The 25749-nt window shown below is 41.1% G+C and overlaps 1 protein-coding gene across 1 annotated transcript in view; it reads left to right on the plus strand.

Moving 5' to 3' along the window:
* Positions 1 to 25693, plus strand: part of LOC129813096 (EH domain-containing protein 4-like) — a 42587-nt gene extending 16894 nt beyond the window's left edge. Inside the window, exons 4-6 of the mRNA XM_055865277.1 lie at positions 9879 to 10291; positions 12065 to 12229; positions 23455 to 25693. Of these exons, the coding sequence (XP_055721252.1) occupies positions 9879 to 10291; positions 12065 to 12229; positions 23455 to 24012 (1136 nt within the window). The 3' untranslated portion in view covers positions 24013 to 25693. The remainder of the gene's footprint in view (positions 1 to 9878; positions 10292 to 12064; positions 12230 to 23454) is intronic.
* The last annotated feature ends 56 nt before the right edge of the window (positions 25694 to 25749 follow it).

Genomic DNA, 25749 nt, shown 5'->3' on the forward strand with positions numbered 1-25749 from the left:
CATCAGAGAAAATGACTTTACCCCAGTCCTCAGCAGTCCAATCCCTGTACCTTTTGCAGAATATCAGTCTGTCCCTGATATTTTTCCTGGAGAGAAGTGGCTTTTTTGCTGCCCTTCTTGACACCAGGCCATCCTCCAAAAGTCTTTGCCTCACTGTGCGTCCAGATGCACTCACACCTGCCTGCTGTCATTCCTGAGCAAGCTCTGTATTGGTGGTGCCCCGATCCCGCAGCTGAATCAACTTTAGGAGACGGTCCTGGCGCTTGCGGTCCTTTCTTGGGCGCCCTGAAGCCGCCTTCACAACAATTGAACCGCTCTCCTTGAAGTTCTTGATGATCTGATAAATGGTTGATTTAGATGCAATCTTACTGGCAGCAATATCCTTGCCTGTGAAGCCCTTTTTGTGCAAAGCAATGATGATGGCACGCGTTTCCTTGCAGGTAACCATGGATGACAGAGGAAGAACAATGATTCCAAGCACCACCCTCCTTTTGAAGCTTTCAGTCTATTACTCAAACTCAATCAGCATGACAGAGTGATCTCCAGCCTTGTCCTCGTCAACACTCACACCTGTGTTAATTATGGCTGGGGGCAGTATTGAGTAGCTTGGATGAATAAGGTGCCCAGATTAAACTGCCTGCTACTCAGTCCCAGAAGCTAAGATATGCATATTATTAGTAGATTTGGATAGAAAACACTCTGAAGTTTATAAAACTGTTTGAATGATATCTGTGAGTATAACAGAACTCATATGGCAGGCAAAAACCTGAGAAGAAATCCAACCAGAAAGTGGGAAATCTGAGGCTTGTAGGTTTGCCTATCCAATATACAGTGTCTTTGGGGTCATATTGCACTTCCTAAGGCTTCCACTAGATGTCAACAGTCTTTAGAACCTTGTTTCATGCTTCTACTGTGAAGAAGGAGAGCTCTTTCAGTCTGGCATGAGCTGGTCATGCGCTCTCCCGTGAGAGCAACCTGCGTTCCATCGTATTTCTGAAGACAAAGGGATTCTCCGGTTGAAACATTATTGAAGATTTATGTTAAAAACATCCTAAAGATTGATTCTATACATCGTTTGACATGTTTCTACAAACTGTAATGGAATTTTTTGACTTTTCGTCTGACCTGCGCATCATCAATTTGGATTTTGGAACTAACCGCGCGAACAAAACGGAGGTATTTAAACAAATGATGGACGTTATCGAACAAAACTGGGATTCCTGGGTGGGCATTCTGATGAAGATCATCAAAGGTAAGTGAATATTTATAATACTATTTCTGACTTCTGACTCCACAACATGGCGGATATCTGTATGGCTTGTTTGGGCTCTGAGCGCTGTACTCAGATTATTGCATGGGTGTGCTTTTTCCGTAAAGTATTTTTGAAATCTGACACAGCGGTTGCATTAAGGAGAAGTTTATCTAAAGTTCCATGTATAATACTTATATTTTTTATCAATGTTTATTATGAGTATTTCTGTAAATTGATGTGACTCTGCAAAAACACTGGATGATTTGGAGGCAAAACATTACTGAACATAACGCGCCAATGTAAACTAAGATTTTTGGATATAAATATGAACTTTATCAAACAAAACATATATGTATTGTGTAACATGAAGTCCTATGAGTGTCATCTGATGAAGATCATCAAAGGTTAGTGATTCATTTTATCTCTTTCTACTTTTTGTGACTCCTCTCTTTGGCTGTAAAAATTGGTGTGTTTTTCTGTGACTAGGTACTGACCTAACATAATCGTTTGGTGTGATTTCGTCGTAAAGCTTTTTTGAAATGGACACTGTGGCTGGATTTACAACAAGTTTATCTTTAAAATGGTGTAAAATACTTGTATGTTTGAGGAATTTTAATTATGAGATTTCTGTTGTTTGAATTTGGCGCCCTGCACTTTCACTGGCTGTTGTCAAGTCAATCCCGTTAACGGGATCTCAGCCATAAGAACTTCTTGACGCTACGGATCCCGTTACCGGGATCATTTATCAACAACAACCGCTAAACTGCAGCGCGCCAAATTCATAAAATAAATACAAAAAATATTTATAATCATGAAATCACAAGTGAAATATACCAAAACACGGCTTAGCTTGTTGTTAATCCACCTATCGTGTCAGATTTTGAAAATATGCTTTACAGCGAAAGCAATCCAAGCGTTTGAGTTTATCAATCACTAGACAAAACACTAAGAACCGCTAGCCTTAAATTAGCTTGATCACGAAAGTCAGAAAAGCAATAAAATTAATCGCTTACCTTTGATAATCTTCGGATGTTTGTACTCACGAGACTCCCAGTTACACAAATGTTCTTTTTGTTCAATAAAGATTAGTTTTATAACCAAAAACCGCCATTTGGTTTGCGCGTTATCTTCAGAAAACCACAGGCTCGTTCCAGTCCTGAAGGCGAGGGCCGACACAAATTTCAAAAAGTATCCGTAATGTTCGTAGAAACATGACAAAGGTTTTTTATAATCAATCCTCAGCTTGTTTTTAACATACATAATCGATAATATTTCAACCGGACGGTAACCTATTCAATACTACAGAGAAAGAAAATGTCGAACTACATCTGTCGCGTGCAGGAACTAATCAAAGGACACCTGACGCGTTTAGAAAAATCTCGCACATTTTTCCAAAGAAAAGCTTGAAACTATGTCTAAAGCCTGGTCACAGCCTGAGGAAGCCATTGGAAAAGGAATCTGGTTGATACCCCTTTTAAATGGAGGGGCAGGCAACGGAACAGCGTTTTTTCCCCCTTTTTTCTAATGAAAGGCACTTCCGGGTTGGATTTCCTCAGGTTTTCGCCTGCAAAATCAGTTCTGTTATACTCACAGACAATATTTTGACAGTTTTGGAAACTTTGGAGTGTTTTCCATCCTAATCTGTCAATTATATGCATATTCTAGCATTTGCACCTGAGAAATAGTCCGTTTACCAAATTCAAAACAACAGAAATCCCATAATTAAAATTCCTCAAACATACATGTATTTTACACCATTTTAAAGATACACTTGTTGTAAATCCAGCCACAGTGTCCGATTTTCAAAAAGGCTTTACGACCAAAGCAAATCAAACGATTATGTTAGGTGAGTGACTATTCACAGAATAACACAGCCATTTTTCCAGCCAAAGGGAGGCTTCACAAAAAGCAGAAATATAGATAAAAATAATCACTAACCTTTGATGATCTTCATCAGATGACACTCATAGGACTTCATGTTACACAATACATGTATGTTTTGTTCGGTAAAGTTCATATTTATATCCAAAGATCTGAGTTTACATTGGCGCCTTACGTTCAGAAGTTCCAAAACATCCTTTGATTTTGCAGAGAGCCACATCAATTTACAGGAATACTCATAATAAACATTGCTAAAAGATACAACTGTTAAGCATGGAATTTTAGATGCACTTCTCCTTATTGCAACCGCTGTGTCAGATTTCAAAAAAGCTTTACGGAAAAAGCAAACCATGCAATAATCTGAGTACGGTGCTCAGAGCCCAATCAAGACACATATATCCGCCATATTATGCAGTCAACAAAATTCATAAATAGCATTATAAATCTTCACTTTGCTGATCTTCATCAGAATGCACTCCCACGACTCCCACTTCCACAAGAAATGTTTGTTTTGTTCGGTAATGTCCATCATTTATGTCCAAATAGCTACTTTTGTTAGCGCGTTTAGTAAACAAATCCAAAGTCACGAAGCGCGTTCACTAAAAGCAGACAATGTCAAAAAGTTCAGTAACAGTCAGTAGAAACATGTCAAACGATGTATTGAATCAATCTTTAGGAAGTTTTTAACATAATTCTTCAATAATGTTCCAACCGGAGAATTCCTTTTGTCTTCAGAAAAGCAAATGGAATGGGAGCAAACTCTCATGTGAACGCACATGGTCAGCTCGTGGCTGCTGGCATACCTCTGACTCATTCCACTCTCATTCGTCCCCACCTCACAGTAGAAGCATCAGACAAAGTTCTAAAGACTGTTGACATCTAGTGGAAGCCTTAGGAAGTGCAACATTTCCAATATCCCACTGTATCTTCAATAGGAGCTGAGTTGAAAATCGACCAACCTCAGATTTCCCACTTCCTGGTCGGATTTTTCTCAGGTTTGTGCCTGCCATATGAGTTCTGTTATACTCACAGACATCATTCAAACAGTTTTAGAAACTTCAGAGTGTTTTCTATCCAAATCGACTAATAACATGCATATTCTAGCTTTTATGGCTTTGTAGCAGGTCGTTTACTCTGGGCGTGCTTTTCATCCGGATATGAAAATACTGCCCCCTACCCCAAAGAAGTTAAACAGCTTGGAAAATTCCCGAAAATGATGTCATGGCTTTAGAGGCTTCTGATAGGCTAACTGACATAATTTGAGTCAATTGTTGGTGTACGTGTGGATGTATTTCAAGGCCTACCTTCAAACTCAGTGCCTCTTTGCTTGACATCATGGGAAAATCAACAGAAATCAGCCAAGACCTTCAAGTCTGGTTCACCCTTGGGAGCAATTTCCGAACGCTTGAAGGTACCATGTTCATCTGTACAAACAATAGTACGCAAGTATAAACACCATGGGACCACACAGCCGCCATACCGCTCAGGAAGGAGACGCGTTCTGTCTCCTAGAGATGAACGTACTTTGGTGCGAAAAGTGCAAATCAATCCCAGAACAACAGCAAAGGACCTTGTGAAGATGCTGGCGGAAACCGGTTCAAAAGTATCTATATCCACAGTAAAACGAGTCCTATATTGACATAACCTGAAAGGCCGCTCAGCAAGAAAGAAGCCCCTGCTCCAAAACCATCATAAAAAAGTCAGACTACGGTTTGCAACTGCACATGGGGACAAAGATTGTACTTTTTGGAGAAATGTCCTCTGGTCTGATGAAACAAAAATAGAACTGTTTGGCCATAATGACCATTATGTTTGGAGGAAAAAGGGGGAGGCTTGCAAGCTGAAGAACACCATCCCAACCGTGATGCACGGGGGTGGCAGCATCATGTTGTGGGGGTGCTTTGCTGCAGGAGAGACTGGTGCACTTCACAAAATGGATGGCATCATGAGGAATGAAAATTATGTGGATATATTGAAGCAACTACTCAAGACATCAGTCAGGAAGTTAAAGCTTGGTCGCAAATGAGTCTTCCAAATGTACAATGACCCTAAGCATACTTCCAAAGTTGTGGCAAAATGGCTTAAAGACAACAAAGTCAAGGTATTGGAATGGCCATCACAAAGCCCTGACCTCAATCCCATAGAACATTTGTGGGCAGAACTGAAAAAGCATGTATGAGCAAGGAGGCCTACAAACCTGACTCAGTTACACCAGCTCTGTCAGGAGGAATGGGCCAAAATTCACCCAACTTATTGTGGGAAGCTTGTGGAAGGCTACCCAAAACATTTGACCCAAGTTAAACATTTTAAAGGCAATGCTACCAAATACTAATTGAGTGTATGTGAACTTCTGACCCACTGGGAATGTGATGAAAGAAATAAAAGCTGAAATAAATAATTCTCTCTACTATTATTCTGACATTTCGCATTCTTATAATAAAGTGGTGATCCTAACTGACCTAAGAGGGAATTTTTACTAGGAATAAATGTCAGGAATTGTGAAAAACTGAGTTTAAATGTATTTGGCTAAGGTGTATGTAAACTTCTGACTTCAACTAATTACCTCATACCTTTGCACATCGACTCGGTACTGGTACTCCCGTGTATATAGCCAAGTTATCATTACTCATTATTTATTATTAGGTTTTTTGTCTTTTTAATTGTTTCCCCCCCAAAAAGTTTCTGCATTTTTGTAGAAAACTTAATCGAATTAAAACATTAGTTGACATCAAATCAAATAATTTAAATACAGTAAGACATTGTTAGTTTGGCAAAAAAAACCTACGCAAACATTTGTGGGTTACATCTTTTGTCCAATGGAAAATAATTGCAAAAAAGGCAGATGACCTATGTAGCAAATTAGGCTAAAGTATCATTTGAGGGCTCACTAATGCAATAAAGTGAGCAGAAAGTAAACAATTTACACTAAATTGTAAGCATTTCACTGTTGGTCTACACCTGTTGTTTATGAAGCATTTGATTAATAACATTTAAATTTTATTTGTTAGCAACACATGTATTCATTAAACTACATTTCCCTTTCTACTCAAAGGCGACTCTGTTTTCCTTCCAAAATTAAACCACAATTATTTAAGATGATCATTCATTGTCTATTCAAGAAAATAACAGTAGTCCTACTCTTCCATGCAGGCAATCATGTGATTTAAATGTCCTTTTCACAAAGTAATGGAAACATTTGAGTAAATGGGGGATACAAAGTATATTGAAAGCAGGTGATCCACACAGGTGTGGTTCCTGAGTTAATTAACATTACATCATTGCCCCCATCTACAAGGCTCGAGTGGTAATTTAATTGTTTGATGAGCATGAAAACGATGTCACCAGATCTCAACCCAATTGAACACTTATGGGTGATTCTGGAGTGGCGCAAAGACAACGTTTTCCACCAGCATCAACAAAACACCAAATTATGGAATTTCTTGTGGAAGAATAGAGTTGTATTCCTCCGTTAGAGTTCCAGACATTTGTAGAATCTGTGCCAAGGTGCATTGAAGCTGTTCTGGCTCGTGGTGGCCCATCGCCCTATTAAGACACTATGTTGGTGTTTTCTTTATTTTGGCAGTTACCTGTATATATGCATACTTTTTACTGGCGACCTTCTAAAATACCGGTACTTGTCAATGAGCCAAAGCATATATATAAAAGTGCCACAGCTGCCACGTGCACATTATTTAACCTGTATCTGTAGGCTAGTGTATGTGTACCTTGGTGTGTATTTTGTCTACAAGTAGGTAAACACTCATTCTATTGGGTAAACACTCATTCTATTGGGTAAACACTCATTCTGTTTCAGGATGCCCATAGTGTAGTCATTTTCAAAGATGCTGGTTGGCTGTTGTATAAACACTAGTGGTGACTTTTAGATAGTTATTTCACCCTTGGGCCGCTGTAGCGCTCTTTTTTTTATTATCATAAATTTTTTTTCTTTAATTTTTTTCTTTTTTCTTATTTTTGGGTAAATATATATATCCATTCACGTATGCATACATATACACATATATACATACACATACCTACATAGACATACATACTTTTTTTAAAGAGTATACCTTTATTATTATTCCCCGCAAACCCTACCACCGATCCCCCAATTGGAGTAAACTGATAAACATTTCTGTTTTTACCTTCAATTTATACATCTTATACACATTTTACAGACACAGTCTGCTTTACAATAGTTCTCTCTTGTTTGTTCTTAGTCCTTCCTCTTTCTGTTGTCCATCCAGTTTGATTTCCACTTGTAACTGTGCTATTTCACAATAGCTCCGCACCTATACACATTTCACAGATCCCGTATGCCCTACATTGTTTATCTTGTTATTAGTCCCACCCTTCAGCTCCACTCAACCTTTCCCATCTATTTTCCAACATCATCCATTTCGGATTTTTATTTGCCATATATTCTGAAGCTGTGATTCTTCACAAAAGATTTGAATCTTCCTATTCTCATAGCTTCCACGGATTGTAAATTAAAAATTAAAAATTTTTGCTAAAATAATTATTATATTATTGATTGATTGACTATGGCTTTTCAAATCCCCCAGTATTCCTATATGTAGCGTTAGTTCTACGCAAATGTTGCAATTCTTCAACCATTCCTGGACCTGTGACCAAAAATGAGCTACTTGCGGACAATACCAAAATAAATGGTCTAATGACTCTGCCTCCTCACAGCAGAATCTGCAGAGCTGGGAAGATTGTATCCCCCATATGTATAACATTCTATTAGTTGCAAGAATTTTGTACAATAATTTAAATTGAAAAATTCGAAGTTTTGAATCCGGCGTTGTTTTGCGTATCAATTCATAAACCATGTGCCATGGAATGGGTACATCGAAAATCTCTTCCCAACTATTTTGCAATTTATATGGCACAGCTGTAAGTTTTTTGGTCCTTAAATGAAATTGGTATATGTTTTTATTTATCACACTTTTCTTTAACCATTTATGTTCTTTAATATAAGGCCGACATACAAGTTCCTTACTTTTATCCCCTTCTACCTGCCTCTTCCATTTTTGTGGTAATGCTGCAATTAATTGGTTGTAATTTTGGGTAGAGCAGACATTTCCATATGTCTGTGTTAGCTGCATGTGTGACATTACTCCACCAGTCCTATTTATGATATAATTCACAAAAATTATACCTTTTTTAAACATTTCTTCGATAAATACAGTTTTTTTTATCAATTACTATATTTGAATTTAACCACAAGATTTGTTGTACTATTTGTTCCGTCCTTTCAGGTGGATTAAACTGAAATTGCAACCAACTTTCTAAGGCTTGTTTAAAAAATAAAGATATTTTGGAGATTATTTCCTTTTCAAGCAACCGAAAGTGAGCAGGTGTAATCTGAATAAAGGGAAAAAGGCCCTTCTTGAATTTAGGATGAGACATTCGTACCAATCTACTAGAGAACCAGTTTGGATTTAAGTATAACTTTTGTATGACTGATGCCTTTAGTGAGAGGTCTAATGCTTTAATATTTAATTATTTCTGCCCTCCGAATTCATATTCGTTATATAAATAGGCCCTTTTAATTTTATCTGGCTTGCCGTTCCAAATAAAATGGAATATTTTTTTGTTCATATAATTTAAAAAGCAGGTCACTAGGTGTAGGCAAAACCATAAGCAAATAGGTAAACTGTGATATGATTAAAGAGTTAATCAGGGTGATTTTCCCACAAATAGACAGGTATTTTCCTTTCCATGGTAGCAAGATCTTATCTATTTTTGCTAACTTTCTATAAAAATGTATTGGAGTGAGAATTTCTTTCTTTTGGGATTTGTATACCGAGTATGTCCTCATCTCCTTCAGACCATTTAATTGGTAAACTACATGGCAATGTAAAATGTGTATTTTTTAGTGATCCAATACGTAATATGGTACATTTATCATAATTTGGTTTTAATCCAGAGAGGATAGCAAATGTATCTAGATCCTCTAAGAGGCCGTGGAGAGATTCTAGTTGTGGTTTTAAAAGAAAACATGAATCATCACCGTACAATGACACCTTAGTTTTTAGGCCCTGGATTTCTAATCCCTTAATATTAATGTTTGATCTAATTTTAACAGCTAACATTTCGATGGCAATAATAAATAGATATGCCGATAGTGGACAACCTTGTTTTACTCCTCTAGATAGTTTAAAACTTTCTGAGATGTAGCCATTATTTACTATTTTACACCTAGGGTTACTATACATAATTTTTACCCATTTTATAAGAGATTCCCCAAAATTGAAATATTCTAGGCATTTATATATAAACTTCAGTCGTACTTTATCAAAAACCTTTTCAAAATCAGCTATGAAAACCAGGCCTGATGTCCCCGATATTTCATAGTGTTCTATTGTTTCCAGTACTTGCCTTATATTATCTCCAATGTATCGTCCATGTAAAAAACCTGTCTGATTAGGATGAATAATATCTGACAAAACTTTTTTTATTCTATGCGCCACGCTGTAGCGCTCTTAGTTAGAGGACATATAAACATCTAGTGTTTGATTTGTGGCTGATATTTGTTTGCGTTACATCTTTCTTTTCAAGTCCAGGAAATCATCGCACTCTAATAGATTGTAAATCAAATGTTCTGCAGACAAAAGACTACAAACAATAGCAGAACAGCTGAATATCGGTTGTAATTATTGTTAATACAACAATGATACTACTTCAATGTTGGCTGAGCGTCATGATTGTAATATTGTTTGTTTTTCCCACTCAACAGGCTATGATTTCTCTGAGGTGCTGCGATGGTTCGGAGAGCGGGTGGACCGCATCATCCTGCTCTTCGACGCCCACAAACTGGACATCTCAGACGAGTTCTCTGAGGCTATCAAGGCTTTCCGTGGCCAGGACGACAAGATCCGCGTGGTGCTGAACAAGGCTGACCAGGTAGACAGCCAGCAGCTAATGAGGGTCTACGGAGCTCTGATGTGGTCCCTTGGGAAAGTCATCAACACACCCGAGGTGGTGAGGGTCTACCTGGGCTCATTCTGGGCCAAGCCCCTGCAGAACACGGAGAACCGGAGGCTCTTTGAGGCAGAGGCCCAGGACCTCTTCAAGGACATCCAGGGCCTGCCCCGGAACGCTGCCTTACGCAAACTCAATGACCTCATCAAACGGGCTCGACTTGCTAAGGTAAGGTGTTACTGTAACTGTACTCCCCCAGTACCTACTCTGTCCTGCCCATTCTTGTGCTGTCCCTGGAGGCCAATAGTCCTAATAAGACCCATGTCTCTACTAGTGATTGGAGGGGGGGGATTATACAGTTACATATCACAATATTGTTTTGGACAATATTATATATACTTTGACTCGATTTGTAAAATATTTAAAAAATTTGCTCAGCTATCGCTAGTCGCCTGTACAGTACCTTTGCAAAAATGTTTTGTCCTATAACTTGTTCTCTATCTTTTTAATTAGTGAGCCAACATGTTTTCAGCACCATTAATTTCCATGACTGATCAAAACAAATTTTACAATGCTATCTCATCTCTCTGCAGGAGACATAGTGTGCAATATGTTTGGAACATCAAATCGCAGTAGAACCGCAGTATCGAATTGCAATAAATATAGAATCGTGAGAATCGCTATACATATTGTATCGGCACTTAAGTGTGCTTAAGATCCCAGACTACATCTTTAAGTCTGACCATGTGGTCTTACACCTGTGTTGTTTTTGGCCTGTTGTGCAACATGAACACTTCCTCTGGGATCCCTGGTTTCCAGTATTTCCATTCAGACTGGTACTTAAGTCTCCCTGCAGCACACAGAGCAATTTATCCAGAACAGAGGAGGACCATTCCTCAGAGTGTACCCTTATCTCTTCCGCAATATTTTCCAACTGGCCAGACAAACAGAAATCCAGCAGCTCTCCACGTTACTTCCTGCTATGCTGAGAGTTTGTGAGACCATGTGAGGTAGTAAAGCACTCAGTCCGTACACCCAGGTTGGCCCTGTCGGTCTCGGTCGCCCCCACCCCTGGTCAGAGAGGAATGTATGAAGTTCTGAAAAAACCAAGGCCCATATTTACCCACCCTCTGAACCTCTTCCTGCCTGCCTGCCTGCCTGCCTGCCTGCCTGCCTGCCTGCCTGTAAGCACTGGCAATCCAGCCTCCAGCACCATAGTGTTTATGCCAACCCTGTCTGTCTCTGTCTGTCCGTCCGTCTGTTTGCCCATCCCACAATGCCTGCCTGCTTCCAAGAGGAATAAACATTCTCATATTCTCTGGAAACTAAAAGGCACAACCTTACTTTATCCCCAGGAGCGAACTTCCTCCCAATCCTACTTTATTGAGGAAATGATTGTGTAAACACCGGTGTTGTTGAATGTTCCCCCTGGCACATTTACAAGGTGGAGTCGCACTTGCAAACATGAGGAACATATTGATAACCCTGCTGGTCCAACAATGCTTGGAGGTTGAAGGAACCTGGTGAATGAATGCAATCAGCTTCTATCTGATGTATTCTGTTTTAACCCACCTTATCATTTCCCCTTATACAATTTCAGTTCACAAATACACTGTACAAGTCTCATCAACAGGGTCGTTGTTGATAATGGCTGTCCCTGGCCGTGACCCCATTCTCTGAGGGTGTCTCCGGGAGAGTTGAGACAGCGAAAAACACATTTCCAATTCACACATGCGTATACACACTTGTAGATGTGTGAAATAGGACAAATGTAATCACCCACAAAATCATTATTATTATGAAACCAGATGAAAATATCAAGCATGGAGACGGAAGAATACCACAGAGGTGTAGACAAAAGTTGTATCAAAAGTATCATGACTTCATACATACAGTGTAATATAACCTTATTTGAATATGTGGAAATCTGGAAATTACATAAATAGACAAGTGGTTCAGGCTTGACCATACTAATACTCTCTCTCGACATCTCTCCCATAGGTGCATGCCTACATCATCAGCTACCTGAAGAAAGAGATGCCGTCGTTGTTTGGGAAGGAGAAGAAGAAAGAGGAACTGATCATGAGACTTCCTGAGATCTACACCATACTGCAGAGAGAGCACCACATCTCCCCTGGAGACTTTCCCAATGTCGTCAAGATGCAGGTCAGCTGGGTTACCATGCCCCCCACCTTCAGAATAATTCATATGGCTACGTCCAAAATGGCACCCTATTCCCCTGCACTACTTTTGACCAGAGCCCTGGTCAAAGTTAGTGCACACAAAAAAGAATAGGGTGCCATTTGGGACACCAGGTAAGTAGCCTAGTGGTTAGAGCATTAGACTTGTAACCGAAAGGTTGCAAGATCAAATCCCTGAGCTGACAAGGTAAAAATCTGTTGTTCTGCCCCTGAAGGCTGTTAACCCACTGTTCCTAGGCCGTCATTGAAAAAAAGAATTTGTTCTTAACTGACTTGCCTAGTTAAATAAAAACATCATAGGTTTTTATCTAGGTGCAACTCAGTGGCTCATCTGAAATGCAGAGTATTATCAAATACTGTATGTACCCATAGTAATTTCAGTCATCTTGCATACCTCAACACGAGTAGTGAAATATACTTGCAGATACAAGTAAAGGGGTAGATTAGGATTAGGAAGGGAAAAGCTCAACTCGTTGAACATAGAGAATCACCACAGCACTTGAAGTGAGAACAGTGCAGCTGGTTTTGAGACATTGTCTTGAGAGAATGCTCCACTATTGATCAGTGTAGTGTGTACTGGTCCCTGAGGAGGACTGTAATTCCCTGTCCTGTTATTGTGTGTTGAGGAGAGGGACCACCTGCCATCGTCTCAAATTTCTCTGCTTTTTAGTCATGGGTGTTTACTTAACAAAATGTTCAACACAGCACCGCCGAGACCTGATACCTTAAGCCAATGTAACCGTTACATATCCTTTGGTCATCCCACCCTAATCCTAGCCCTGATATGACTGTAGGATCCATTAGACACCACAATAATGGAGTCAGATCAGGGAAAGCCTAATCCCTGCTTTACATATGTGGACTAGAAGTTTCCTCATATACGACAATGGACAGCTCATGGACTCCCAAGTTATTCAGGGTCAATATACACTACATGACCACAAGTATGTGGACACCTGCTCGTCGAACATCTCATTCCAAAATCATGGTAATTAATATGGAGTTGTTTCTGATTTGCTGCTATAATAGCCTCCACTCTTCTGGGAAGGCTTTCCACTAGATGTTGAAATATTGCTGCGGGGAATTTCTTCCATTCAGCCACAAGAGCATTCGTGGCACTGGTGTTGCGCGATTAGGCCAGGCTCGCAGTCGGCGTTCCAACTCATCCCAAAGGTGTTCGATGGGGTTGATGTCAGGGCTCTGGTCAGTTCTTCCACACCGATCTCAACAAACTATTTTTGAATGGACCTCGATTTGTGCACGGGGGCATTGTCATGCTGAAACAGGAAAGGGCCTTCCTCAAACTGTTGCCACAAAATGGAAGCACAGAATTGTCTAGAATGTCATTGTATGCTGTAGTGTTAACATTTCACTTCACTGGATCTAAGGGGCCTAGCCCAGACCATGAAAAACAGCCCCAGACCTGTTTTTTTTAAGTAAGAAAATATTTAATATTTTTTAAAATAAAAAGTAGAATAACCCAAAGTAAATTTTTTATTTCACCTTTTATTTATTTAGATGAGAACAAGTTCTCATTTTCAACTGCGACCTGGCCAAGATAAAGCAAAGCAGTTCAACACATAAAACAACACAGAGTTACACATGGAATAAACAAACATATAGTCAATAATACAGTAGGAAAAAAGTATATATACAGTATGTGCAAATGAGGTAGGATAAGGGATGTAAGGCAATAAATAGGCCATGGTGGCGAAGTAATTACAATATAGCTATTAAACATTGGAATGGTAGATGTGCAGAAGATGAATGTGCAAGTAGAGATACTGGGGTGCAAAGGAGCAAGATAAATAAATAAATACAGTATGGGGATGAGGTAGTTGGATGGGCTATGTGCAGTGATCTGTGAGCTGCTCTGACAGCTGGTGCTTTAAGCTAGTGAGGGAGATGTGAGTCTCCAGCTTCAGTGATGTTTGCAGTTCGTTCCAGTCATTGGCAGCAGAGAACTGGAAGGAAAGGCGGCCAAAGGAAGAATTGGCTTGTGGGTGACCAGTGATCCTGGAGCGCGTGCTACAGGTGGGTGCTGCTATGGTGACCAGTGAGCTGAGTTAAGGTGGGGCTTTACCTAGCAGAGACTTGTAGATGACCTGGAGCCAGTGGGTTTGTCGACGAGTATGAAGCGATAGCCACAGGTCGCAGTGGTGGGTAGTATATGGGGTTTTGGTGACAAAACGGATGGCACTGTGATAGACTGCATCCAATTTGTTGAGTAGGGTGTTGGAGGCTATTTTGTAAATGACATCGCCGAAGTCGAGGATCATTAGGATGGTCAGTTTTACGAGGGTATGTTTGGCAGCATGAGTGAAGGATGCTTTGTTGCGAAATAGGAAGCCGATTCTAGATTTAATTTTGGATTGGAGATGCTTAATGTGAGTCTGGAAGGAGAGTTTACAGTCTAACCAGACACCTAGGTATTTGTATTTGTCCACATATTCTAAGTCAGAACTGTCCAGAGTAGTGATGCTGGACGGGCGGGTAGGTTCAGGCAGCGATCGGTTGAAGAGCATGCATTTAGTTTTACTTGCATTTAAGAGCGGTTGGAGGCCACGGAAGGAGAGTTGTATGGCATTGAAGCTCGTCTGTAGGTTAGTTAACACAGTGTCCAAGGAAGTGCCAGAGGTATACAGAATGGTGTCGTCTGCATAGAGGTGGATCAGAGAATCACCAGCAGCAAGAGCAACGTCATTGATGTATACAGAGGAGAGAGTCGGCCCGAACATTGAACCCTGTGGCACCCCCATATAGACTGCCAGAGGTCCGGACAACAGGCCCTCCGATTTGACACACTGAACTCTGTCTGAGAAGTAGTTGGTGAACCAGGCGAGGCAATCATTTGAGAAACCAAGGCTGTTGAGTCTGCCAATAAGAATGTGGTGATTGACAGAGTCGAAAGGCTTGGCCAGGTCGCTGAATACGGCTGCACAGTAATGTCTCTTATCGATGGTGGTTATGATATCGTTTAGGACCTTGAGCATGGCTGAGGTATATGTATATATATATATATACACTGCTCAAAAAAATAAAGGGAACACTTAAACAACACAATGTAACTCCAAGTCAATCACACTTCTGTGAAATCAAACTGTCCACTTAGGAAGCAACACTGATTGACAATAAATTTCACATGCTGTTGTGCAAATGGAATAGACAAAAGGTGGAAATTATAGGCAATTAGCAAGACACCCCCCAAAACAGGAGTGATTCTGCAGGTGGTGACCACAGACCACTTCTCTGTTCCTATGCTTCCTGACTGATGTTTTGGTCACTTTTGAATGCTGGCGGTGCTCTCACTCTAGTGGTAGCATGAGACGGAGTCTACAACCCACACAAGTGGCTCAGGTAGTGCAGTTCATCCAGGATGGCACATCAATGCGAACTGTGGCAAAAAGGTTTGCTGTGTCTGTCAGCGTAGTGTCCAGAGCATGCAGGTGCTACCAGGAGACAGGCCAGTACATCAGGAGACGTGGAGGAGGCCGTAGGAGGGCAACAACCCAGCAAAAAAAAACATCAAAATCGGCGTCCAAAATTACCTTAATTAATTGGCCGTTCCGATTAATCGGTCGACCTCTAGTCTAGAGTGTCTCCCCATTTGAAGAGGGGGATGACCGCGGCAGCTTTCCAGTCTTTGGGAATCTCAGACGATACGAAAGAGAGGTTGAACAGGCTAGTAATACGGGTTGCAACAATTTCGGCAGATAATTTTAGAAAGAGAGGGTCCAGATTGTCTAGCCCGGCTGATTTGTAAGGGTCCAGATTGTGCAGCTCTTTCAGAACATCAGCTATCTGGATTTGGGTGAAGGAGAAATGGGGGAGACTTGGGCGAGTTGCTGTGGGGGGTGGAGGGCTGTTGATCGGGGTAGGGGTAGCCAGGTGGAAAGCATGGCCAGCCGTAGAAAAATGCTTTTTGAAATTTTCAATTATAGTGGATTTATCGGTGGTGACAGTGTTTCCTAGCCTCAGTCCAGTGGGCAGCTGATGGGAGGTGCTCTTATTCTCCATGGACTTTACAGTGTTCCAGAACTTTTTTGAGTTTGTGCTACAGGATGCAAATTTCTGCTTGAAAAACTAGCCTTAGCTTTCCTATCTGCCTGTGTATATTGGTTCCTAACTTCCCTGAAAAGTTGCATATCACGGGGAATATTCGATGCTAATGCAGAACGCCACAGGATGTGGCATCCAAGTAACAAAAGTTACACAATAAAATAACAATAACGAGGCTTTATACAGGGTCAATGAGTGTGTGGGGGGGTACAGGTTAGTTGAGTTAATTGAGGTCATACAGTGCCTTGCAAAAGTATTCACCCCCGGCATTTTTCCTATTTTGTTGCAATACAACCTGTAATTCAAATTGTTTTTTATTTGGATTTCATGTAATGGACATACCCAAAATAGTCCAAATTGGTGAAATGAAATTTATAAATAACTTGTTTCAAAAATTAAACAAAAAAAAAACTGGAAAAGTGGTGCGTGCATATGTATTCACCCCCTTTGTTATGAAGCCCCTAAATAAGATCTGGTGCAACCAATTACTTTCAGAAGTCACATAATTAGTTAGATTGCACACAGGTGGACTTTATTTAAGTGTCACATGATCTCAGTAGATGTATGCCTGTTCTGAAAGGCCCCAGAGTCTGCAACACCACTAAGCAAGGGGCACCACCAAGCAAGCGGCACTATGAGACCAAGGAGCTCTCCAAACAGGTCAGGGACAAAGTTGTGGCGAAGTACAGATCAGGATTGGGTTAAAAAAATATATTGGAAACTTTGAACATCCCACGGAGCACCATTAAATCCATTTTTTTTTTAATGGAAAGATTATGGCACAACAACAAACCTGCCAAGAGAGGGCCGCCCACCAGAACTCATGGACCAAGCAAAGAGGGCATTAATCAGAGAGGCAACAAAAGACCAAAGATAACCCTGAAGGAGCTGCAAAGCTCCACAGCGGAGATTGGAGTATCTGTCCATAGGACCACTTTAAGCCGTGCACTCCACAGAGTTGGGCTTTACGGAAGACTGGCTAGAAGAAATGCAACCCTGAGGGACCCCTGTGTTAAGGATCAGTGTTGCAGATGTGTTGTTGTTTAGTTGGAATTGGGTCCAGTAGACAGCTGTTTGTTTTTCGAGATACAGGATAAAAAAAACGTGGGTCTTTCCATTGATACGAGGGCATGGCAGTTCTGTGCAGACTCAGGACTACTGAGTTTGAGAAATAGCAATATTCAAGGAGGAGTTTGTAATTTGTCTTCGAATTATATTTTTGTTGAAGATGTTCGTGAATTCATCACTGCTGAAGTGAAGGCCAACCTCACTTGGGGAATGCTATTTTTTTTAGTTAGCTTTGCAACAGTATAAAAATAAATGTTGAATTTTTATTCTCCTCAATCAGGTTGGAAATAGGCTGATCAGACATCAGTGACGGCTTTTCGATATTGCATGGTACTATCTTTCCAAGCTAGTTGGAAGACTTCCATTTTGGTGGAGTGCCATTTCCGTTCCAATTTTCTGGAAGCTTGCATCAGTGCTTGGGTCATTTCTGTATACCAGGGAGCTAGTTTCTTGTCAGACTTTTCTTCTTTTTTTTGAGGTGTGATTGCATCTAGTGTATTACAAAGGTTAAGTTTAGATCCTTGGTTGGGTAGTTAACTAATTTTTGTACTCCCAACGTCCTTGGGTAGGTAGAAGGAGCCTGGAAGGGCATCAAGGAATCTTTTGGTTGTCTGAGAATTCATAGCGCAGCTTTTGATATTCCTTGGTTGGAGTCTATGCAAATTATTTGTTGCCAACGTAAAAAGATGGTGATCCGATAGTCCAGAGTTATGAGGAAAAACATTTAGATACACAATATCTATTCCACAGGACAAAATAAGATCCAGGTTATGATTGTGGCAATGCGTAGGTCCTGAGACATGTTGGATAAAACCCACTGAGTCAATGGCTCCAAAAGTATTTTGGAGTAGGTCTATAGACTTCTCCATGTGAGTATTGAAGTCACCAAAAATGTGAATACTATCTCAAATCCAAATCAAATGTATTTATATAGCCCTTCGTACATCAGCTGATATCTAAACGTGCTGTACAGAAACCCAGCCTAAAACCCCAAACAGCAAGCAATGCAGGTGTAGAAGCACGGTGGCTAGGAAAAATTCCCTAGAAAGGCCAAAACCTAGGAAGAAACCTAGAGAGGAACCAGGCTATGAGGGGTGGCCAGTTCTCTTCTGGCTGTGCCGGGTGGAGATTATAACAGAACATGGCCAAGATGTTCAAATGTTCATAAATGACCAGCATGGTCAAATAATAATAATCACAGTAGTTGTTGAGGGTGCAGCACCTCAGGAGTAAATGTCAGTTGGTTTTTCATAGCCAATCATTAAGAGTATCTCTACCGCTCCTGCGGTCTCTAGAGAGTTGAAAACAGCAGGTCTGGGACAGGTAGCACGTCCGGTGAACAGGTCAGGGTTCCATAGCCGCAGGCAGAACAGTTGGACAGGTGGACTGGGGACAGCAAGGAGTCATCATGTCAGGTCGTCCTAAGGCATGGTCCTAGGGCTCAGGTCTTCCAAGAGAGAGAGAGAAAGAAAGAGAAAAGAGAGAATTAGAGAGAGCATACTTAAATTCACACAGGACACCGGATAAGACAGGACAAGTACTCCAGATATAACAAACTGACCCTAGCCCCCCGACACAAACTAATGCAGCATAAATACTGGAGGCTGAGACAGGAGGGGTCAGGAGACACTATGGCCCCATCCGATGATACCCCCGGACAGGGCCAAACAGGAAGGATATAACCCCACCCACTTTGCCAAAGCACAGCCCCCACACCACTAGAGGGATATCTTAAACCACCAACTTACCATCCTGAGGCAAGGCCGAGTATAGCCCAGAAAGATCTCCGCCACGGCACAACCCAAGGGGGGTCGCCAACCCAGACAGGAAGATCACGTCAGTGACTCAACCCACTCAAGTGACGCACCCCTCCTAGGGACGGCATGAAAGAGCACCAGTAAGCTTCACACTCCTGGGCCAGACTACACTCAATCATAGGACCTACTGAAGAGTTGAGTCTTCAATAAAGACTTAAAGGTTGAGACAGAGTCTGCTTCTCTCACATGGGTAGGCAGACCATTCCATAAAAATTGAGATCTATAAGAGAAAGCCCTGCCTCCAGCTGTTTGCTTAGAAATTCTAGGGACAATTAGGAGGCCTGCGTCTTGTGACCGTAGCATAGGTGTAGGTATGTACGGCAGGACCAACTCGGAAAGATAGGTAGGAGCAAGCCCATGTAACGCTTTGTAGGTTAACAGTAAAACCTTGAAATCAGCCCTTGCCTTAACCTCTACCGAGCACCTACCCCGGGTCCGGGAGCACCCCCCACCCCCCCACACTGATTAGCATCGCTAGCATAGCGTCACAATTAAATAGTAGCATCTAAATATCATTAAATCACAAGTCCAAGACACCTAATGAAAGATACAGATCCTGTGAATAAAGCCACCATTTCAGATTTTTAAAATGTTTTACAGGGAAGACACAATATGTAAATCTATTAGCTAAACACGTTAGCAAAAATCACCATTTTTCTTGTCCACCATTTTCTCTCAACACCAGTAGCTATCACCAATTCGGCTAAACTAAGATATTGATAGCCCCTAACCAAGAAAAAACCTCCTCAGATGACAGTCTGATAACATATTTATGGTATAGGATAGGTTTTGTTAGAAAAATGTGCATATTTCAGGTAGATGTCATAGGTTACAATTGCACCCACCGTCACAAATGGACTAGAATAACTACATAGAGCAACGTGTTTACCTACTTACTAATCATCAAACATTTCGTAAAAATACACAGCAAACACTAATCGAAAGACACAGATCCTGTGAATACAGACAATATTTCAAATTTTCTAAGTGTCTTACAGCGAAAACACAATAAATCGTTATATTAGCATACCACATATGCAAACGTTACCAGAGCATTGATTCTAGCCAAAGAGAGCGATAACGTAAACATCGCCAAAATATATTAATTTTTTCACTAACCTTCTCAGAATTCTTCCGATGACACTCCTGTAACATCACATTACACAATCCATATAGAGTTTGATCGAAAATGTGCATATTTAGCGGCACAAATCGTGCTTACACAATGGAAATACTGTCCAACTACTCAAGCAATCTGCCCGGCAGCATCATGATAATACAACTATTTTTATCGAAAACTATTCATAAACTTGACTAAAAAAATACAGGTTGGACATGAAATGAAAGATGTATTACTTATAATGTCCGAGGGGATATATTTTTTTGTTTTTTATATTTTCTGGGTCAAGGTTTGGCTTTTTCAAGAGAGGCTTTATTACTACCACTTTTAGTGAGTTTGGTACACATCCGGTGGATAGAGAGCCGTTTATTATGTTCAACATAGGAGGGCCAAGCACATGAAGCAGCTTTTTCAGTAGTTTAGTTGGAATAGGGTCCAGTATGCAGCTTGAAGGTTTAGAGGCCATGATTATTTTCATCATTGTGTCAAGAGATATAGTGCTAAAACACTTGAGTGTCTCTCTTGATCCTAGGTCCTGGCAGAGTTGTGCAGACTCAGGACAGCTGAGCTTTGAGTCCGTAATTTGCTTTCTAATGATCATGATCTTTTCCTCAAAGAAGTTCATGAATGTATTACTGCTGAAGTGAAAGCCATCCTCACTTGGGGAATGCTGCTTTTTAGTTAGCTTTGCGACAGTATCAAAAAGAAATGTTGGATTGCTCTTATTTTCCTCAATTAAGTTGGAAAAATAGGATGATCGAGCAGCAGTGAGGGCTCTTCGATACTGCACGGTACTGTCTTTCCAAGCTAGTCGGAAGACTTCCAGTTTGGTGTGGCGCCATTTCCGTTCCAGAGTATGACTGTGGCAGTGAGTAGGTCCAGAGACATGTTGGACGAAACCCACTGAGTCGATGATGGCTCCGAAAGCCTTTTGGAGTGGGTCTGTGGACTTTTCCATGTGAATATTAAAATCACCAAAAATTTGAATATTATCTGCTATGACTACAAGGTCCGATAGGAATTCAGGGAACTCAGTGAGAAACGCTGTATATGGCCCAGGAGGCCTGTAAACAGTAGCTATAAAAAGGGATTGAGTAGGCTGCATAGACTTCAGGACTAGAAGCTCAAAAGACGAAAACGTCATTTTTGGGGGGGGTATATTGAAATTAACTATCGTAAATGTTAGCAACACCTCCGCCTTTGCGTGATGCACAGGGGATATGGTCACTAGTGTAACCAGGAGGTGAGGCCTCATTTAACACAGTAAATTCATCAGGCTTAAGCCATGTTTCAGTCAGGCCAATGACATCAAGATTATGATCAGTGATTAGTTCATTGACTATAACTGCCTTTTGAAGTGAGGGATCTAACATTAAGTAGCCCTATTTTGAGATGTGAGATATCACGATCTCTTTCAATAATGGCAGGAATGGAGGAGGTCTTTATTCTAGTGAGATTGCTAAGGCGAACACCGCCATGTTTAGTTTTGCCCAACCTAGGTCGAGGCACAGACAGTCTCAATGGGGATAGCTGAGCTGACTACACTGACTATGCTAGTGGCAGACTCCACTAAGCTTGCACGGTGGCTAACAGCCTGCTGCCTGGCCTGCATCCTATTTCATTGTGGAGCTAGAGGAGATAGAGCCCTGTCTATGTTGGTAGATAAGATGAGAGCACCCCTCCAGCTAGGATGGAGTCCGTCACTCCTCAGCAGGCCAGGCTTGGTCCTGTTTGTGGGTGAGTCCCAGAAAGAGGGCCAATTATCTACAAATTCTATCTTTTGGGAGGGGCAGAAAACAGTTTTCAACCAGCGATTGAGTTGTGAGACTCTGCTGTAGAGCTCGTCACTCCCACTAACTGTGAGGGGGCCAGAGACAATTACTCGATGCCGACACATCTTTCTAGCTGATTTACACGCTGAAGCTATGTTGCGCTTGGTGACCTCTGACTGTTTCATCCTAACATCGTTGGTGCCGACGTGGATAACAATATCTCTATACTCTCTACACTCGCCAGATTTTTAGCTTTAGCCAGCACCATCTTCAGATTAGCCTTAACGTCGGTAGCCCTGCCCCCTGGTAAACAGTGTATGATCGCTGGATGACTCCTTTTAAGTCTAATACTGCGGGTAATGGAGTCGCCAATGACTAGGGTTTTCAATTTGTCAGAGCTAATGGTGGGAAGCTTCGGCGTCTCAGACCCCGTAACGGGAGGAGTAGAGACGAGACGGCTCGGCCTCAGACTCCGACTCGCTGCTTAATGGGGAAAACCGGTTGAAAGTTTCTGTCGGCTGAATAAGCGACACCGGTTGAGCATTCCTACAGCATTTCCCTCCAGAAGCAATGAGAAAGTTGTCCGGCTGTGGGGACTGTCCGAGGGGATTTATACTACTATCTGTACTTACTGGTGGCACAGATGCTGTTTCATCCTTTCCTACACTGAAATTACCCTTGTCTAACGATTGCGTCTGAAGCTGAGCTTTGTAGCACAGCTATCCTCGCCGTAAGGCGATCGTTCTCCTGTATATTATGAGTACAGCGACTGCAATTAGAAGGCACCATGTTAATGTTACTACTTAGCTTCGGCTGTTGAAGGTGCTGACAAACCATGTCCAGATAAAGCGTCCGGAGTGAAAATGTTGAATGAAAAAAAAAGTTGAGGGAAAAACAAAAAATATAAACGGTAATTAAAAAGTAAAAAGTAAGTATCTGGTATGACTACAGGGGTTCGAAAGAAATTCAGGGAACTCAGTGAGGAACACTGTATACGGCCCAGGAGGCCTGTAAACAGTATCTATAAAAAGTGATTGGGTAGGCTGCATAGATGGGAAGCCGTAGTCTTACTGCAGGGTTCTCAAACCCTGTTCCTGGAGAGCTACTGTCCTGGAGAGCTACTGTTGCGCCAACCCTAATATAGCACATCAGATTGTAATAATTAGCTGGTTGATAAACTGAATCAGGTTAGTTACAACTCGGCTTGGATCGAACCCCTACAGGAGGGTAGCTATCCAGGGACAGGGTTGGAGACCTCTATCTTACTGTAATGTGTTATTTTGTGAAGCAGGACTAGATTACAAATGACATTGATCCCTGTTTCTTAAACTTTCTTGCTGTCTTTGTTTTTCAGGAGCAGCTCCAGCACTATGACTTCAGCAAGTTCCCCTCCCTGAAGATGAAGCTGATTGAGTCTGTGGACAAGATGCTGGCTAACAAGATCTCCGGCCTGATGACCATGATCCGCGACGAGGAGAGCATGGCACCCCCAGCCATGGTGAGCGGCGGGGCCTTTGAGGGCTCCCAAGACGGTCCCTTCGGCCAAGGCTACGGAGAGGGCATCAGCGCCGGGTCTGACTGCGAGGACTGGATCGTGAGCCGTGACAAACACAAGTACGATGAGATTTTCTACTCCATGAATCCCATCAACGGAAAGATCAGTGGAGTCAATGCCAAGAAGGAGATGATGAGCTCCAGTCTGCCCAACACAGTCCTGGGGAAGATCTGGAAGCTGGCGGACTGTGATAAAGATGGCATGCTGGATGATGAGGAGTTTGCCCTGGCGCAGCACCTGATCAAGGTGAAGCTGGAGGGGTACGAGCTGCCCACCGAGCTACCTCACCACCTGGTGCCTCCCGCCCACAGGAAGAATGAGGTCGCTGACATCCTCTACAACCATGACGAGGACTAAAGACAAGCCAAAAAACACCAATGGAGAGGACACTTCAACTCTATTGTGTCCCAATGCCCAAACTTGTGCACTATGTAGTATGGTGTGATGTATTGGCATACTAAGTAGTGTGCTAGTGTGGCTTTTGGAACATAAGACTAGATCCTGGATCAATGTCTAACAGGACGGGTCAAATTTGACTAAAAAACAAGCAGTAATCCTACTAAAGTTGGAATTAGTCTTTTTTTTTGCCTTGATATTTTTGACTGACTTTTTTTTAAGTTGGTTGGTTGACTTTTTCTTATCAAGTGATACAGAGTCCCTCAGTCGATTTTTTTTTTCTTTTTTTCTGTTCTTGGTAGTTTTGGGTATACCAACACATTTTCTTAAAGATTTGAAGAATCAGTTTCTCAGATATATTTTTAGATGCATGGCAACTGAGTGTATATGGGCCAAGTCTTATTTTCAACCTTTTTCCAAAGCTTTTAAGTTAATCAATGAAGGATTTATTCAAAGTATTGACACGGCACTCAAGTTAAGATTAGTGAAGGTTACTTGTATATTTATCCAGGAACAGTGTGTACCATGCTGCCACATGGTTAAAGTGATATTTTAAAATCAATAAATTTCAAAATTGTTTTAAATATGTTTAGTATGTAGTCAAAATATAGAGGAAGGAAATATGTGGAATTGTGTTCCTGAACAAATACATGCTTGGAAAGATTTATGGGTGGGAGAGGTTGATGTGATAGACTGGACAAAGGTTAGAGTGCATCTCCTCTTGTTTTAACAGTCAATGACAATGGAAGTGGCTTGGCCAGTTGACCTACTGGGAAAAACAATTATTTTCAGAGAGCGCAATCTGGTTTTGCAAAATAATTGCCGTTGCTTCAATACTAGATTTTCTGCAATTGTTAAGAATAAAATATGGGTTACCAAAACATTTTTTTGTTATGTTTGTGTGCTTATGACAGGAGTGTATTTCTTGAGGACAATGATACTCACAACAAGCTTATGATTGTGCCTTGTCCGTATAGTCAAAAAGGCTGCACTGTGTCTTCTTACCTTGCCAGCTTGTAGACTGGATATAGAAAAAATGTCATTCTTAAAAATAATTTAAAACCTTTAACAATTATCTGAATGTAAAAGTTAAAATGTTATTTTTTTAAGTGTGTTTTTGTAACATTGTTATTTGAATAGTTGAACAATAAGTTAAATTTGTGTTCCTCTCTCCCGCAAATCCTGTTGTATTTTACTTCATCCAGGTGGCTTGATGATCATTGGTCAGAGAGATTTCCGTATTAGTCAGCCAACACCTTATGTTTTCATTATACACCGCCCAGAACAGAAGTGCTCCATGCTTACAACAATGTTGCTTTTGGGGGATGTGCTTGAGTGTATATGCCTACCTGTCAACATTCAGTCTAAAGTGAAATTTTTTTATACATTTAATAGTTATTGCATAATTTCCTCTCTTGGGAGGTCGAGGCTTTTTTTTGCTCATTGTATAAAGTGTTGCATCAATCATAATGATGAATGTTGTGCAGGAGACATCTCGTTCTTAACCTAAATGGTTATATTCTATTCCCACTTATGTATAGCCTCAACATTGTACATTACCGTTTGGGAAGAATCCTATAATATAGATTCCTTTGTATCGTTCAGGGAATGTGTATATATTAAAGAATGTGTAAAAGAAAAAGTGTGTTCATAAATGTTTCTTTTGAATGTTTGGAGAATGGGCCTTCGAAATGGACT

Source organism: Salvelinus fontinalis, chromosome 16 (assembly GCF_029448725.1).
Source record: "Salvelinus fontinalis isolate EN_2023a chromosome 16, ASM2944872v1, whole genome shotgun sequence".
Taxonomy (NCBI): domain Eukaryota; kingdom Metazoa; phylum Chordata; class Actinopteri; order Salmoniformes; family Salmonidae; genus Salvelinus; species Salvelinus fontinalis.